At 30.9% G+C, this 19,127-nt stretch overlaps 1 protein-coding gene across 2 annotated transcripts in view; it reads left to right on the top strand.

The window, feature by feature from the left end:
- Positions 1-19,127, top strand: part of LOC118200448 (protein scribble homolog) — a 187,756-nt gene that overhangs the window by 55,761 nt on the left and 112,868 nt on the right. For both annotated transcript variants that reach the window (XM_085811973.1, XM_085811972.1), the window contains exons 10-13: positions 1,213-1,318; positions 10,448-10,572; positions 14,787-14,900; positions 15,205-15,301. In XM_085811973.1, coding sequence (XP_085668099.1) covers positions 1,213-1,318; positions 10,448-10,572; positions 14,787-14,900; positions 15,205-15,301 — 442 coding nt within the window. The remainder of the gene's footprint in view (positions 1-1,212; positions 1,319-10,447; positions 10,573-14,786; positions 14,901-15,204; positions 15,302-19,127) is intronic.

Here is a 19,127-nt window from a genome sequence, read left to right as displayed (position 1 = left end):
ACAGATGTTGATAACTTAAAGTGTGTGATACACATCATCATGAGGGAGGAGCTTCAAAAGGTTGTGCCACAAATGACACTAAATGACATTGCATCTCTAGTCTGGGAGGAAGCTATAGATGTTCTAGTACCACTCACAGGTGCAGAAAAAATGTAAAAAACCACTCTTTGACATTTTGTTCAAGTTAGGCTGCAGTCAAGACATAAGCCAGCAAGACGGCTGCTCCACAATGTAGGACAGACGTGTGGAGGACTGACAATAATGTGCCCCTCTGTTAGTCAAAATCTGTTCACAAATATGTCTGTTCTTATTAAAAAGTCACCTACACATATCTGCATGCACATTTATGCATTTAGACATATAAAGGCAATTGTTTTTAATTTTATTGCTATACCAACAGTTTTTGAAAACAATAAATTTCTACTCCCTTCATGTAAATTAAAGAATAAATAAATAATTATCCCAATAAATTATTATCAGGTAATTTTATACTGAAGAGATGAAAGGCTTTATTACTGATGACATCAAAAAAGCAAATAATATACACATACACTTGCACATACACATTTATATATGATGGATAAACACACTCTTATATCGCTGTGAGTGTACGAGTTCGTAATGCACACAAAAATGATGTCAGCTTGAAATAATTTATTTTACCAAAAGAAGCACTTTACAATTCTGGAACTTTCCACAAAAGCACTCGTACCACTGTTCTTAGTATCACAGAGTGCAATCAGTAATTACAGTTCTAACTGCTAAGAGCTTTAAACACAGCATAATGCAAATCGCAACTGAGAAACTGATGCTTTTCCAGTCTTGTATAGTTTTTCCCTGGCCAACGAGAAATATAGTACCTTCCACTTCTCAAAATTATTGGAAGGCATGTGAGGAACGGATATGGTTTCAGTTACGTATAGGGATAAATTAAATTTATTCAATCACAATACCAATTAGAGTTATACAAGGATTGCCAAAATCATCACCAACTTGCCAATATCTCGCCATTTTAGCGAGTTTAAATTTATGCCAGTGTTAAATAGACTTGACCATGTAATCTTATTTTTTCTGGCTGAGCATCATCTCTTTCAAGCATTTCATGTTACATTACACAAAAAATACTAGAATTTCACATATAATTTCATATAACGTTATTTACATGTATGTACAAAATCTGTAACAATATGTATACTTCATTTTCCCTTTTAGTCGCAGCCAATGTTAAAATTCCAAACAGATGTGAATGAGAGGAATGGTGCTAAAGTGTTAACTTGCTTTTTACTTCCACAACAAGAGTATCATCCTGAAAGCATGGGTAAGTTTTTCATGCATTTTTTTATTCTTGAATTTAGTTTGTTAGTTATCTAATAAACTAAATTAAGTATTTAGTTAAATTTTAGTGCTGAATATTTGCCTGAAGGACTAATTAAAAAGGACTGGATACTAAAATCTGGAAAGTTTTTATTTAGCATTGCATTTCACTGGAAAATTGTGGAGAGTACAATTAATAAAAAATCTGATGTGTACACAGAATATTAAATTATATGCATTTTTTGCTGCATTTCATTTAAATGTATTTCCTCCATTTACATTAGAGAATTACGTTAGTTGTCATTCATTTAATTCAGTTCTCACTTGTGGCAAGCCAAAAATACACGAAATCTGAAAATATCTCTATCAAAAATTGAAAAATGTAGAAAAATATAAAACAGCAAAAACAATTTTTACAATTTAAATTAGAGTTTCTAAGCAAAAACAAGCAATTCAGCCAGTGGGTAAGAGGGCAGATTTTTCAGTGCATAAAACTGAAAGTTTACGTTTGGTCCCACTCAGCAAAAAGACACTGAAGGTGTAAAAGCTGACTTAATTCACTATTCTACTAGTTTCATATGTAAACAAATATGGCAGCTAAGGTTAAAAAAAAAATGGCTTACCTGCACTTAAACAACTTTTAAATTGTTGATAGTTCTACAACTAAAATCATAAAAACTTAACAGAAGATAAGAACAACATAGTTCAATAATTTTGAAAGCAAAAAATGCACAATTTACCAACATATAAGAGTAAAACAATTGAGCTTTTGGAGCCGAGAAACAGAGAGTTTATGTATATATATATATATGTGTGTGTGTGTGTGTGTGTGTGTGTTTGTGTACAGTACAAAGTCCATTATTCGGAATGGTCTATAATCTCGTCCTCAACGCCACAACTTTTTTTTGTATGCTTTACGCATGCGCGTTTAATGTATAACGAACAGTATAAGCTAGGCTAAAATTATCTTTACTGATTCTAAAGCATTTCATTTAATGTTGCAGATTGAGCAGTTCCTTAATCTTCTACTTAGATCCGGGTTATTATTTTTTGCAGACTGTTAGAGCAATTTTATCAAAATTAAGCTTAAACTTTCGATTATGGCAAAAAGAGTTTCCAATTCTGGAGCTGCCAAAGGATTTACAAAGTGAAAGCATGTTTCGATGTCCATCAAACAAAAAGTGGAATTGCTGCAAAAAATGTATAAAGGCATATCTGTCTCAAAATTATGCGAGGAGTATGACATTGGAAAGTCAACTGTATATGACATAAGCAAAACGAAAAAGAAACTTTTTGAATATTTTGTGTATTCCAACACCCCACTTGCAATGAATAACAGAAAAAGTGTTCGTTATGCTAAAAGTCGCTATGCTAATGGCTTAAGCCAAAATATTTTATATGAAGAAATGAACTTAAAGACTGAGTATGCATATTCCACAGGTTGGTTAACCAAATTTGAAAATCGCCATGGTATAAGACAATTAAAAATTTCAGGTGAAAAATCTTCAGCTGATACTGAAGCTGCTGAACAATTTGCAGATGAATTCATTGAACTCATTACTAGTAAACAATTAATCTCCAGAACAAATTAACAATGGTGATGAAACTGGTCTTTTCTGGCAATATGTACCGTGATATACATTGGCAACCTCTACAGAAAAGGCTCCAGCTGGTGTCAAAGATTCCAAAACGAGACTAACAATTTAGCATATGCAAATGCTGCAGGAAAGCAAAAGTGCACACTTTTCTTAAACGGGAAACATGCATGACCTCGAGCATTTAAAGGAGTAACGATTTTCCCTGTTATATATTGTGAAAATAAAAGAGCATGGATGACACAAGCGTTGATGAATAATTAGTTTGAAAATCATTTTATACCAGAGGCTCAGCGACATTTGAATTCCGTTGGTTTACCTGATGACTCAAAAATAGTCCTGATAGTTGACAACTGTTCAGCGCATACTTCATTGAAAGTTTTAGTGAAAGATAATGTATCCATATTATTCTTTCCTCCAAATTGTACGTCTATCATTCAGCCTATGGATATGGGAATTGTGCACAGGCTGAAATGCAAATATAAAGTAGCATTTTAAAAATCCATGTTAAATTTCTTGAACAATGGCAAGACTATTCAAGATGTTTTGAAATTTTTTAGCATAAAATCTGCTGTGTGGAGCATCACAAGATCGTGGGAGGATGTGTCTCTAGATACGTTAAAAAATGCTTGGCATAATTTATGGCCAGCTACCATATTTCATGGTGAGGACACTGAAGATGATAGTTACGAATTTGAAGATTTTCGGACATCATAAACTAAAGGTGAAATTTTCGAGTTAATGGATTTTGTAAAGAAATGTGGAGAAGCTGTAATAAGTGTAGATGATATAACAGAAGTTTTTCATTGTGGCAACAATGCCCCAATCATCAATCAATTAATGGATGTCAAAATCTTTATTATGGTTCTAGACCCAGAAAAAACCACTTCTGATAGTGAAAAAAGTTACAGAGGTTATTGAAAATGAAAAAATTTCGATTGACAAGTTAGTCGGTATTCTCGACACAGCAATTACAGGACTTGAACAGTGGAACTTTGTAACTGAACAAGAAATTATGTCTGTTTATAGAATTAAAGAGAAAGTATTAGCAGAAAAAGCGAAGCAACTTATGAAAGGATTGTTTAATAAAGTAAACAAATAAATATTAAGCTTTTTTTGTAAATTTTGATACCCTTTAGATCATAATTGCTCTTTATTTCATAAATTACGGGTTTATATTTTTAATTGTATAATTTCTGCATTCCATCTTATCGGATTTAAATTGATGATCTATAATCCGGAATTGCCGAAGTCCCGACGAGTCTGGATTACGGACTTATATTGTATATTGAATGAGTTAACCTTCTGTTATGCTTTTTCTTTTAATTTCTTTAAGGAACTTTTTTGAATTAGGGTATCGAATGTTTAAAAGTTTTGGTTTTTACATTTATTATATTCTTTGTTGCATTTATTAGATTATTTGAAATTTATTATTTATGAATTTCAAAATTTTCATCTTTGTGAAACATTGGTTTTAAATTTCTTACTTTATGTCTTTATATATATACACTTTTGGTGTGGCTGATTGCAACCAAAAAGGGAGGTGAACTACATGTTATAGGAGTTCTATATACAAAATTTCAACATTCTGAGGCTACATTGAAAAAAAATCTCTTCTGAATTCATTTAAAATCCTTCTTGCAACCCGTTTTGGAAAAAAAGAGTCTTTTATTCTGTTCTTTCCATCTTCTAGATGTCATGCAAAAACATTGTTAAATTGTATTTGATAGCAGTCTAAATGAATATTTTCATTGAATACCTGAAAATTTTCGTGATTACAGTACTTCCTTTACTTCATACAAGGAAGTAAAAATATGTTTTTTAGGCACATTTTAAGATTTTTTTCCTGAAATTTTTTAGTTCAGCAATCTAAAAAGTTTGATTATTGATATATTTTGTAGTGATTTCATTTTACTCATTGAGTGTGGCTTTGTACTCAACTTTGAAATTATAATTTCGTATTCAACAACATTTTTTTTGCCTCTTTATCTATGTTTTCCCAATTCAAAGAAATGTGAAACTTTTTCTAAAATACCTTTGGCTATATTAGGAGGAACAAAATAAAACGCAGCTAATGAGCGATGCAGTAGTTGAATTTTGTCTTATGCTCCGTAACATGCTTGGGTGCGGCTAAAGTAAAAGTTGATTCGCACATAGCAAACCACAGTGCCAGGTCAATAGGATTGTAAATTGATATCTTCGCGGCAGCAGACTCGTCCATGATAGTAGCTGAAGGGAAAAACGCAAAAGTCCTGGAACCAAACTCCTAAACGAACAACTAAAACGCAGCTTTATGTGAGTAGCCGGGTCACCAATTTATGGTGCGTGGAGGTTAAGGCTTGGTGTATATCCTTCAAAGACATGACTCCATTTCGTGAAACATAACTTTGTTCTCACACACCATAATTTTAAACACAGCTAACATAACATAACGAAATAATATAACAGAATACTACTAAACTAAAATTCATACATCCTACGCTTGAGCTAAGGGCGAAGTGGGCGAGTTCACTGCTGCACTAGCAGTTTTTACATTAACCACATGACATGGATTGACTGCGTACGCAGTCGAACAACAGACTGCCACAGAGTATCCCCCCAGTGACTCAGTCACGACACAAAAGGGGTTGGTTGTAAATTTCCAGTTTAAGGTATGCACCTTTGAATGACAGTTATATTTTAAAATGCACGTATAAAAAAAAAAAGAAATACAAAATATATAAATAGTAATAATACACTTAAATTCTGATATAAATACAGTGGCAGCTCGTAATAAGCACTGTGCAGCACCCCCTATTTCCACTTATTATTATTTAATAGAGTGTGCCCTTTAGTCTTTAATTCTTTCTTTATACTTTTACAATACATAATCCTTAACCCCTTGAGGACCAGCACACCGGAAATAAAACTCAGTCACGGGAACGAACGCTCTGAAACGGAGCGTCACTACCGGCCCGCGCATTTTAAGCAGTTAAGCCTAAGTTTACAAAAAAATTCGTATAAAATCAGCATTTTAATAAAAAGACTCCAAATTTATAAATTATATATCTACTATACTTCTATTTAATATGTATTAAAATAAAAAATATAACGTTAATACAAATGAATGAAATATGCAAAAAACTAAAATTATTACTATGCACATGAAAACAAATACTATACACAATAAAACAAAGCTGCAAATATTACAAACACAAAATAAAAAAAGAGGAAATTAAGAATAATAATATATTCTGAATAAAATCAAAATTTAAAAATTCTGCTGTGTGTGATATAGTTCAAAACAAGGATCCACACAGAGTCCAACATTGCATATTTTGCACTCATAATATGATGTTTGTTTTAGATTAGTGTTAAAGCACAGGAATTTTAAAATATCTAAATGATGATAATTTCAAGTTTTGGTTAGAGATTTTTTATCAGATACCTCATGTTGAAATAATATACAACTAAATGCAATCCAGAGAAATTAGTGTGTTTAAAGTTTTCAAAACTTCTATTTTAGAATTAAGAAACTCAAAGTACTGTAAGAATTTTTCAAAGACACTGTTGGCAGAAGCTAAGGAAATATATGACTTTATACTATGTATTGATATAATGCACAGATATTCTTCCACTAAACACTTAGCAGCTGCTAAATTGTTTAACAAGAAATGCTTAGTTTTAGAAATGACCATTCTACAAAAGAAATAATACTGACCACTGGGCATATCCAATGATTAGCAAAGAAAAGCTTGAAACTGAACTAAAAGTATTCTATTGTAGGTCTGATATCCATGAATACTGCAAATTAATTGAACTGTTGAAATTTATCTTCGAAAATAATCTAGATGATGTTCTTGGTGAAATTACAAAACTGATAAAAATTCACTTGAGAGTTCCCGTGACTACATCAGAGGCAGAACGCTGCTTTTCAAAGTTGAAAAGAATGAAAACTTTTCTAAAATGCACTAGGAATTTGGAAAGACTAAATGTGCTTGCATTGCTTTCAATAAAGAAAATTTCCTCAGTTGTCATCCAGAGATCAAGGAGAAAATTATTGATCTTTTTGAGCAAATTAAATCAAGAGAAATGGATTTCATTTTTAAATGACTAGACAAAGATTGAACTGTAATAATTTTGGTTAAAGTAATTAAGAAATGTTTAATTTTTTTCTTGTAAGATTTAATGAAGTTTCAAAATAAATTTTCTTTTTATACATGTTTGTTTCCTTTTACATAATTTTAAAACAAATGTTAAATTTTTTTGGAACAACACCCCCGCTAATTTTAGCCACGAGCCGCCACTGTTGAAATATATACCCATACAATGCGTAACTTAGTTAAACAGAAATGAAAAGTTAATAAGCATTTTATGTAACTCTCAATATATATGGGGGGGGAATCAAGTAATTATACACTTTTGCAGCAAATCACAAGAGAAAACTTTAATCATATTATAGTGATTAGTTTTTCAGGAAAATGAACACTATGTCCACTGCCGGTAACTACTTGTTTTGGAACAATTTTTGAGTCATTGCAGACTTCCTGTGGAAACTGAGGTATTACAGATGAATCTATACGTTCTGACAACATATATACTGTTTCAAATGATCGATTGAAACTGTAATCTTTTGTTATTTACCTTAATAATAACATTTTTGCCCATTCATTTAATCACGGCATGAGGACCAGTGTAAAGGAGTTAGTGGCGGGTTTAACATAATCGATATGCAGAAATGCATGAGAACAGGTTTGAAGTGCAGGTTGTACATAAATTGATGGTTGAACCTGTCTAGAGGTTGGAATAGGTCTAATTAAATGCATGACTGATCGAAGTTGTGACACATAAGATTCAGTAGGAGATACGAAATTAGTAGCGTTTAGCATATTTAAGGGTAATCTAAGCGTGGTACCGTAGACAAGTTCAGAACCAGTAGCATTCATATCCTTCTTAATGGCAGATCTGATACCCAACAGAACTATATGCAGGTTTTCAGTCCATTTTGGATTATGAGCAATTATTGAACTTTTAAGTTGCCTATGAAATTTCTCAATCAGCCCATTGGACTGAGGATGATAAGCAGTAGTTCTAATGCGATGTGTACCCAAAATTTTCATTAAATCTTTAAATAAGTGAGATTCAAAATTTCGGCCTTGATCAGTTGTTGTAGATACCGGGCAGCCAAATCTAGCTATCCAGTTAAGCACTAACACTTAACAAGTTTTGCAAGTCGTCTGAGCTGACATGTCGGCAGTAGGTATAACTTCCGGTCATCTGGTAAACCTGTCAATAATTGTCATGCAATAACGATTACTTTCAGAAGGTGGAAGAGGACCTATGAAATCAATATGGATATGTATATAAATCTTGCATCAGGCAAGGAAAGGTACCCAACGGTGATTTCGAATGTCTATTAATTTTAGAACGTTGGCACTGTAGACATGATTGAATTGCAGTTTTAATAAATTTCTTCATATTAGGCCAAAAATAGCGCTTGATAATTAATTTTGTTGAAGTTGAAATACCGGCATGAAAAAGGCAGTGAATCTGCTGAAAAATTTTAGAGCAAAAAGATTCAAGTATGAATGAGCGAGGTATACCTGTGTCCATATTATGTTAAAGAGTAACATCTTCTAAAAGAATGACATATGCACTGACACATGTTCTTACTAGAAATTGTGATACACAGGTATTTATAAATATATGCCATTATGTTAAATCCTTGATGCAACATTAATTTGTATTACAAGCTTTAACTGCTTTAAGATGGCTAACGTGGTAAGTGTTTTCAAGAGGTGACTCTTGGGCTTGCCACTAAACTTCTGTTATTTCTAGCTTTACCAGTTCAGTGTAGCATGATAAAGCAATTCTTTACAAAATCTTTGACAACTTAAGAGAGCTTTTTCTTTGACTGGTGATGGTTTGTCTATGTGTTCTTCCAAAAATATCCCTTGCCTTGTCTCTTTTGTTTAAAGAAATTGGTAATAATAATTTATGTTATGTAATTTGTTTAAATTACCTATTAAGAGACTGTTGTTTTAAACAGATTAGATGAAACCTAAGTCTGTTTAATCCTGTGTTAAATATGAAATTTTGTTATTAACAAGGCATTTTGATTAAAATATTATATGAAGAAATATATTAGGTCATCCAGAAAGTTTTGCAGTTTTTTTGATGGCATACAAATGAAGCAGTACAAAAGCATAAGAAAATTTCACATAAGCACCATTTTGTTCTATGACATTTTGCCATCTCTCCAGCAGATGGAAAACTCTTTTTCTAGTCATTAGGTTTATTCATAAAAAAGTTATTCGTGCTGTGTGACAGTCTCCAAAGAAGTAAGCACCAGGGCATTCAGAAAATTATAAAGAGATGAAAATCCAAAGGGGCGAGATCTGGTAAATATGGGGAATGACATAAAATGTCCCTGTCTTGCTCAGTAAGTCTGTGTGACATTCATCCAAATGTGTGGCTGAACATTATCATGAAAGAAGACAACACAGTTCAATGATTGGTCAGCTCTGAATACTTTGCTTTGATTTCTGCTTTTAAACTGCCATTTGAGAACAGTATTTGTCATCTGAATTTATTGTCTAATTTGATAGCAACAATTATAATACACAATTTTTTTGTAGTCTCAATACACTTTACTTTTTTTGGAAGGAGGGCCCTTTTTGATGTTACTTAAAGTTTGTTAACAGAGTTTCCTTACTGCATGACCTTTTTCTTCTAGCATTATTGAATGTAACATTATTTTTCTATGTCTCTTCTCCATTACTGAGCTGCTTTAAAAGAGGAGTTTCTTTATTTGTTTTCAGCAAATAAGCACATGCGGGAACTCAGGCAAGCATATTCTGCTGTGTTACAGTATGGAATACCCATACTTTGTAGTGATTTTCATACCAGTCTTCTTCAAATGAAAAAATACTGCACATTTTGGGATATGTAGTCTTTCTGATAGTTTTTAAACTGTATAATGTGGATTTTCAGAAATAATTTCTTTTAATAGGTCCTCATTGATAGAGGATGATTGTCCAGAGCAGTCATCATTTTCGAAGCTAAAATTCTCATGATTAATCTTTTAGTACCTTTTTCAAAATCCATCATCAGAAACAGCACCTTTCCTTTATACAGCACAAATTTTGTGAATGGTTTGACTAGCATTTTTTCCTTTTTTAAAATAAAAGAGCGTAGTAAGCTGAACATGAGCTTTCAGGTTCTCCATTCTTAGCAGTTCATGGAAACAAAACTATGCCACAACATATGCTAAAATTGTGCAAAAGGAGAAAAAAAGATGGTATTTAAACATCTGTTTTCAATCAAGGTCATTACCAGTAATTGGTAAGAAGAAACAAACTTTGACTTGAAAAGCCACAGAATTTTCAGGATGACCAAGTAGTATAATTGGAGCTAGATGATTTTTTTAAAACTGTGATAAGTTTTCTTTCATAAATTTAAGAGAAGAAAAAAAAATCAGTATGTGATGTTTCATGTGTGTTGTAAAAATATGTAACTTGTAAAGCAAAGCTAAAGTTTTTTTCCCACCTTCGTAATAGAAAATTTGCTGAGAGACAGTGGAGAGCAAGATAGCCGTTTGAGTTGGGACCAAAAGGCTGACAGAACTTCATCTGTAAAATTCATAGAAGATGAGAAGGAAGTCGATGATATTGAAGACAAGGAGGTAAGAACTTAGTTCTCCTTGTAGGTGCTTTTCATAAATAATTGCACTGTTTGATATATTTATTCTTCTTTTTTATTTATAGTTTAAGTAATATTAATAATTTCCCCTTCCTTGCTATTTTTGAAAGAATTTTTTTAAAGCATAAAAATTTTGATTCCCAGCACTATTTTGTTATGTGGTAATATCTAAGAAATTTTGCTCTTAAGATAGCTTTAAAATTGTGGTTACTTAAAAAATTATTATTAAATTAAATTATTTTAAAATGTGTTGTCCTTTTTTTCTTATAATACCCTAAAATATGTTTTGAAAACTGTTATTATAAGCTGTATAGTAGCTTAAAATACAAATCTGGAACTGTGTTGTTTTAAAGAATATGATTAATATATGTAATAAATTTATTTTTGAAAATTTATGGAATAATGAGTGACAGCAGGCATGGTTATTTGAAACAATTCTACTGGGGTTTTTAATTCTTGTATTTTTATAATTTAAAATTCTTTCTTAAGTTTGCCAAGATTAAATATTTTCAGAATTATTGGTAGAAATTTTATATTTTTTTATCAGTTAAAATCTTATTTTTGTTTAATATTTGTTATATGATTATAAAATGCTCATAACAGTGTGTACGTAATGTATTAAGAAGATATTTTGAATGGAAAGGCTTTGCTGTACAAATTTTGAAGATGGTAGAAAGCATTAAATGGTAAATATCTTAAAGGGAAGAAGAGATTCAGTGTGTATTCAGAATGACAGGATAGTTTTGCAGATGATATGAATATGAAATATTCACTTTCGGGGCCATCTTTCTCATATAAAAAGCAATGACATAAAATGAAATTATATTACCTCTTAAAATCGAATTGTAATCAAATCTTAAAATTGAATGTAAAGGATTATCATTGTTGAGTAATCTATAAAACTAAAAATTTAATAATGAGTTGTTCAGAAAGATATCGGTATTTAATTGCATGTAATTTTTGAATATTTAAAAAATTTGAATTTTTATCAAAAGAAAGTAAAACTATGCAAGTTTAATCTTTTTATCTGCAACCAACTCCTTGCAGTTCTATCCAAGCTGTGGTTAAATTTTTGAATGCAAGGAAATGGTAGAGATGGCATATGAATGGCATCTGTTGAAAACCTTCCATTAAAGAAATCATAGTATGTAAAGTCCGGTAACTTACTTGGTCTGCATCTTGAGGAATGTTACTGATCCCAGCTGTATTGATTCACGTGTTTGAAATAACCAAACCAGAAAAAATTCAAAATTAGGAAACAAAAATTTAGCATAAAACTCTCAGCTAATGCTTAGATTATCATAAAGTATATAAAAAGAGTGTCATTTTCATCCATTTCACAGTTGTGCTATATGTTTAAAGAATAATTGAAATTTTTTTAGCTTTTTTTTAGTTGGAAACTGTGTTTTCAAGATCTGTTTTAAGTATAAAATGTTAAATAAAAATTCACATTCCTTTTTTTCAAAGGGGGATGGATGGGAATATAAAGACTTCTCTTTGGTCAGTTTTACTTTATGAAGAACAAACAGTAGGCCTTCATTAATTTAAAATGCGAATTTAAAAATCAGTGTTAACTTTTTTGTGATAAGTTCAGTTTTTGATTACTTGAAATTCTATTACAGTTATTAAACATTAGTATTTTAAATACTTGAATGTTTTGAGTATGCAAATATTAATTTTTCTTTTGATTAAGAATTTTCTTTTGGATATCTTTTAATATTCAGCACATAGAAAAAATTAAAAATACATTACTTATTCATGTTAAGTTTCTTTCAGCCACTTGTATCTACAGATTATTTAATGTTTTTGCTGCTACATAATTTGTAGGCATTTAATTTACAGAATTTTTGGCTTTACTTTTTAGGTGCTTTAGATATGTAGCTAATTTTATAAATAGTATGACCTGATAGCACTGCCATCTTTTGCATGTTCATTTTTTTTAGTAGTATTTCAAAGCAAATTTAGCTTTGATGGAAGAATATTTTCATTGTGTTTTAATGTTTTTGCATAAAAAGTTCTAAGGATATGTTTAATTGGGAAAAATTGTTAACAGTAATGTGATTTATGCTATACTTTCTTCAAAATAGAAAAAGTGAATATGTTTATTTATAAAGTGGGTGAACATAGTAAAGTGTAAATTTTTTGATAAGATGCTGAGTCCACCATATGTTCTACTTGGATTTCATCAGGCCAAACGTAATTCTATTTCTTCCAGTGTTTTTACCACTTACCAGTCTAAATTTTCTGCCATATTGTAACCAAAAATAAGCATATTTTTATTAAAATTTTGTATTCTAATCGATTACATCAATACAAATCAGCAGTCAAAACTGTTTCAAGTATTACATTTATTAATTTAAAATAATTTTTAATTATGGTAAAAGTTAATTATGATAAAAGTTTTTAGTTAAAGTTGTCTTTTTTTTTTTTTTTTTTTTTTTTTTCCTGACAAAGTTGTGGAACTGGAGAGAACTCTTAATAGGAGATAAATGTTAGGGAATTTAAAATATTTACAGTTTTATTCCTTTTCAAAATTCAGCTTTGACATGATATATTTTAAAACATATAAATAAGCAGAGTCCAGTATCACAAATTGGGACAAAAATATCTGATTTCTTTTATGGCTTATTTTCCACTGTCATTCCTTCTGTAAACCAGATTCCATAATTCCATTTACGGTAACACAAAACCGTAAATGAAAAGCACTAAAACCTGTCATTGAACTGGTTTTACAATCTAGTATCTCCTGAACTACTAGAGACATTTATAACAGTGCAAAAATAAAAAAATGAAACAGCAATTCTGTGGATTGGTGTAGGAAAATATACTGCCCAAGTGGATCAGTGAAGTTTCCTTTCACAGCCCTTGAATGGTGCTCAGGGAAAAACTGTGAATTAGAATTGTTATTGTTAGATTATAAATTGTATTTTGCTTTAAACCTTACAACCACTATGGGATGCTAATGTGGATAACTGATGTGCTGTAGCAATGCTGAAAAGAAGAATTATAAATTCTCCATTTTTATAAGATCCTGTTCTTGTTTTAAATTCTATAGAATTCTGACACATATGAAGACACATGTGCACACACACATACATAACAGAGAAAGAGCTGTCATTTCTCAGTTTTTTAAAAATTGTATTATCACAGAGGTTTCCCATTTTTAGGATTTCCCTTTTCTCGGGATTCCATTTCCCCTCTTATTGCATTCATTTAATGCTGGAGAACTGAGGATACTTACAGTGTGTATTTAATATTATTTGTTTATCTCTACCATGTCACGTATCCATGTCTGTGGAGCAAGAGTTCATGTACATGTTTAAGATTTAAAAAATTATCTGCTTTATTATTTTTGTTCATATTCATTAAGGATTTTAAAGACAATCTTCTGAGCTATTTTCAGTCATGTTCCTAACCAAGAGATTGTTACATGCTTATTAAATAATCCATTTATTTAGTGAGAAGCTACTATTCTTCCCATATGTAATGCAAATGCAAGCTGACTTAGCATGCCATAAAGGCATTCCTCTTTCCTTGACTTATAGTGTATTACTGTAAAATTTGTATTATTGAATGTTTCAATTACGTACATTGTGTACTATTTAAATATTTCTGCGAAGTTTTTGAGTTCAAAAGTTTCATAACTATGGAACTTTGGTGTTGCTGCTGTGAGACATAAAATGAGTGACTGATGATATACTGTTTACATAATGGTAAAATTGGTAGGTAATCTGTATGAATCACTCATAGTTTTTTAAGTATTCCCATTTTTAAATAAAATTTTATTAACGGTTTTTATGCATTATATGGGCAGGGCAATGTTCAAACATTCTGTTTAAGATCCATAGCCTATCTATCTATTCATTTAAAACTTTACAAGGGTATAGAAAATTAAAATTGTTATTGATAGATTATATCAGTTGTTGTTATATAATGAATGAAGTAGAGTATACAAAGATATGAAGATAATTATTCATTAGTATCTGGTTATCATCAGTGAGTAATAACTGAAATTCATTAGGTAATAGTAAGATGATTTTTATTTTTAAATACTTTTAAGTTTGAAGTTTGTGTTTCATTTTAAGATGACAGTGCTATCTGCATGTGATTGGAATTCCCTAGTTAATCAGACGCTTTGTACACTGCATGCTTTTTTGAATTTTTCAGTACTATTTTGTTTTCCCTTTTGTTTTTTAGACTCAGTTTGTGCGGCATGACACACCACATCCACGAGAGTTAAAAGCTAGGCACAATAAGTTGCTTGTTAGCAAGTCTAAAAACATTGATGGTCATGTTGTGGCCCATGAAGAGGTAATATTTTAGATGCACTGCATTTGCTGTTTGGATGCATAAGGCTCTATATCCTGTTTATTTTTTGGCCTTTTGTTGTTACATTTTTAAAAAGTGCCTTTAAATTGATAGCAAGTTATAATACCGTCTGTTGAATAAACTGTTTTTAAAAGTGTTAATGTAGGAAAAGTGTACTTTTTATGTTAATTTTTAAAACGTTTTGCTTTTTAAATTGTGATATCAGATTAAAATAGTGTAAATAATATAATTTTGCTTTGTTTAACTGAGTATTTTAATCTTTTTACAATTTTAATATATTTTTCAGAAAGGAAATGAAATAATTGATAGTTTTAGGCCACAGAGGTCTAGTATTACATCAGTTACGTCTTCAAGTTCAGAGACATCAGCTACTCAGTTCAAAGGTAATTTTATTTTTCTTTTTCCCATCCTTTTTTTTTAAATCCATGTATTATAAATGAATAAATGAAAAAAATAAGAATAATCAGATTATTTTGAATTTTTATCCTTCATTTCAAAATTACTATTATTATTATGCTTATTAAAAGGAGCTGGTTTCTGGAAGATTTTGTGATTCTTCTTCCTGTATGTAGTGTAAATGTCAGTTAAAGTTATACTGTATTAACCCTGATATAAAATAGTTTCAAGTTATACTGCATTAACCCTGATAAAAAAGAGTTACATATAAGATAGTGAATCAGATGATGCTAGAATATACATCAACATGCTTTCCACCGGAATTGTTGACACTGAATTTAGTGAGTTTAATGTTTTGAAAACTGAATATGTGATTTTAGGATATATCATGAATATAAGACTTCCAGTGAAAATGATGAGTACCTCATGGTACCACAGTCATTGCCAAAAGCAGTTTATAAGCCCAAAGGGGCAATATGCCCAGAAGGGCTATTAATTTTGTTTTGGTATTTTGCATTGATTCACTATAAATGGTGAATCATTTTTTAAATTATTGACCACCAAATATTAGAGCCCTGTATTATATTTTAAGAGTATGTGTTTCTCACATAGTGATAAAACAACGGTACCTAGAGCCATCAAATTTTGAATAAATGACGTCTCCACTTGAATATGGGCATCTGGAAGCCTAAATTTGGAATTTGTTTTATTATCTATTTCATATTTAGTAAAGCATTTATGAGTTTTTAATTAAAAAAACTCAACAGTTTTAAAGCAAGCAATGGCAACACTGTGCCGGGGGGGGGAACATTATCTCTAGTGCGAATGTATCAGTATTTGGGTATTAGAAATTCTAAAGATATGCTGTTTTAAATATTTTGTAATACTGCTGTTGCTTTTCTGAAAATTTTATGGTTTAAGTGCGAAAAAAATGATATTTAGCAAATAAGGTAACACATAAAATGTTAAAATAAAAGCCCCTTCGGGCGTAATATAAAATCTTTTTTCCCCCCAGTAGCGGGCACTTACCTATAATGGCTTTGGCACTCCTAAGGCCAGAAGAGGTGGCCATTTTATTTTGGAGGCACCTAATAGGTAGCTACTGTTACATTCTATGAGGGGACAGACAATTTACATCCATGGCTTCTCCGGGATTTAAACCCGCGCCCCTCGGTATTACAATCAGCTCCCCTAACCACTATACCACCTAGGCAGTTGTAATATAAAATCTGAAAGCTTTCAGATATATTTTTAGGCCATAAAATGTTTAAGAAACAGGCAAAACTGTTGTTTCAACAATAACCACTATTGCAGTTATTTTAATTGTAATATGATTTATTAATGATGCCTGCCATTTCCTCATTGATGAATGACAGCAAAATTATTATTTATTATTATTGGAAGGGCCGTTTTTGGAATAAAATAAAATACTGTCGAACTTTATTAAATAATATAAATGCCATTATTATTAACAACTTTTTGCCAGTGTGAGAGCAATTTGTATATCTCAGTTTTGAAAATTGTATCTTTTGATGCAAAAAATTGAACCAGTGCTTGTTTGATGTCTTCTTCATTTTCAAATTTTTTGTCCTTCAAAAATTTTTGTTAAAGACTAAAACAAGTGATAGTCAGAGGGTGCTGAGTCTGGGGAATATGGTGGATGCAATAGAATTTTCGAGCCTAGTTCTGCAATTTTTTTACGAGTCCCCTGAGCATCATGTGGCTGGGCATTATCATGATGTAGGATGATGTCTTTCCTTTTGAACATTGCCGGCCTCTTTTCTTGGATTGCTCTCTTTAAATTATCCAGTTACTGACACTACTTCTCTGAATTGTGCTTTTCTTTCGGTTTTAAAAGCTCATGTATTGGTTCTCAAATATCCCACCATATACACAACATTCTCTTATTCAAAGTCATACTTTTGGTTTAGAGATGAAAGCACTAGGTTTTCTGGGTTCACAATATGCCCTTTTCCTTACAATGTTTTTGTAGTTATTCCACTTTTCATCCCCAGTTATCATCCGGTTCAAAAAGGGCTCGATTTTGTTCCGAGCAAGCAGAGATGTGCATAAGACGACTTTATCATCCACATAGACTCCAACCTTCAGCAAACCTTGTCAGTAGTCAACGCGCGAACGACATTTTTACAACTTTGAAAATGTGCGCGTAGCGTATGTTGTAATTAACCATTCATTAATTTTAAATTAATAATTAATTGTAATCAATTTTATTACATTTAAAATCCATATACATATAAAACTGAATAATTAAAAATATACCTTGTAAATTATATGCACATTTAATTAGAAATTTTCTTTTAACTCCTCAAGCATTCACTAATAAAAAGTACTTCAAATCACTACTAATCATAGAAAAAATCAGAAGCTATAAATCATATCTTTATTCTGGATATGATTTCTACAGGGAAATAAAATTTAAATAACCAAGAATGATACATATAAGTATTAAACAAAATACGCATAATTTATGAATGCAAAGATTTATATGTAGCATGCTTAGCAAGCTTAAGTTCTGATTTTGAGAATGTTTTTTTATAACACAGTTCTTCATTTGCCTGCATATTTATTTTTTCAATCAAAACTGCTTCAAGAGTTTTAAGACCTAAATTTGGTCGAAATTCCGTCTGATTTTTTTTTAACAATAGAAAAAATTCTTTCGCAAGCTGCATTTGAATGAGGTATTATTAAGACAGCAAGCATTACAGAAGGCAATACTTTGTATTTAATACACCCATTCATATTTTTTAATTTGGCAATTTCTCCCCATGCTATATCAATACGCAAATCTACAATTTCTTTCAAATCATCTACTTGATACATGGAAAATTCAATTTCTACTTGATTAAGACATTTTTCATCAATAATGGATGGAAAAGTATTCATCAAGTAAAGAACAGATGAAAATGAGACTTCAGTTCTCAAGTTGATGTCAGCAACTTCAGCATGTTTTAGAAATGGATCACTCAGTGGAAATTTATCAATTATATATGAACATGCAGTTACAAAAAAAAGCTCACACAGAATTGAAAAATGATTTCACTTCACTTTCATTCAACTTGGCATTTTTTAAATATAGTCTTGTTTCCGCACCAATCACTAAATTTTCATTTTCTTTTTGTTTACTATACTTCTGAAATGGAATAGATGTTAGAGTAACATCTTCATTTTCTTTAGAAATTACTGATGGTTTTACGAATCTAACAAATAAATTCATTAAAAGTTCAAAAAGTTCTCTTCTCAATTTATGTATATAAGGAGCTTGTTGTTGCAAATTAATATTTACTGTTATAAACAAAGGCAAAGTATTTTTCAAAAATAACAAGTACAATTTGGTGGTCGGTGACTGTAAAATTTTTTTAATGTTTTGCAATCTCTTTCCTTCATTCTCACTGTTATCTGGTTTATCTCCAAAAAAATTTATCACAGCATCCCACTGTTCCAAAATCCTTGTTATAGATTCTAAAAGAGACAACCATCTCGTACTGCAATATTTCAAAATTTTATGAGATTTTGCATTCTGTCCCAAAATTTGTTGAGCAACTTTGAAGCTATGCTTCCATTTCGAACTTTTCTCCAAGTAAAAATATATATCTATTATCAACATTTCAATTTCTGAGCCAATTAATTTTTCAGTAGCTTTTTTTGCAGCTATATGCAAGAGGTGGCACGGACAACCTCGGGTGATTATACTTGGTTGATGCATTTTGATAAATGATGCTACACCTTTAAACTTTCCAATCATATTACTAGCATTATCTGAAGAAAATGATAAGCAATTTTTCCATTCTAAAC

The sequence above is a fragment of the Stegodyphus dumicola genome, chromosome 2, assembly GCF_044657685.1.
Source record: "Stegodyphus dumicola isolate Sdum_Otavi_A_Nest chromosome 2, ASM4465768v1".
Lineage (NCBI taxonomy): Eukaryota > Metazoa > Arthropoda > Arachnida > Araneae > Eresidae > Stegodyphus > Stegodyphus dumicola.
This window is presented reverse-complemented; position numbering and strand designations above follow the sequence as displayed.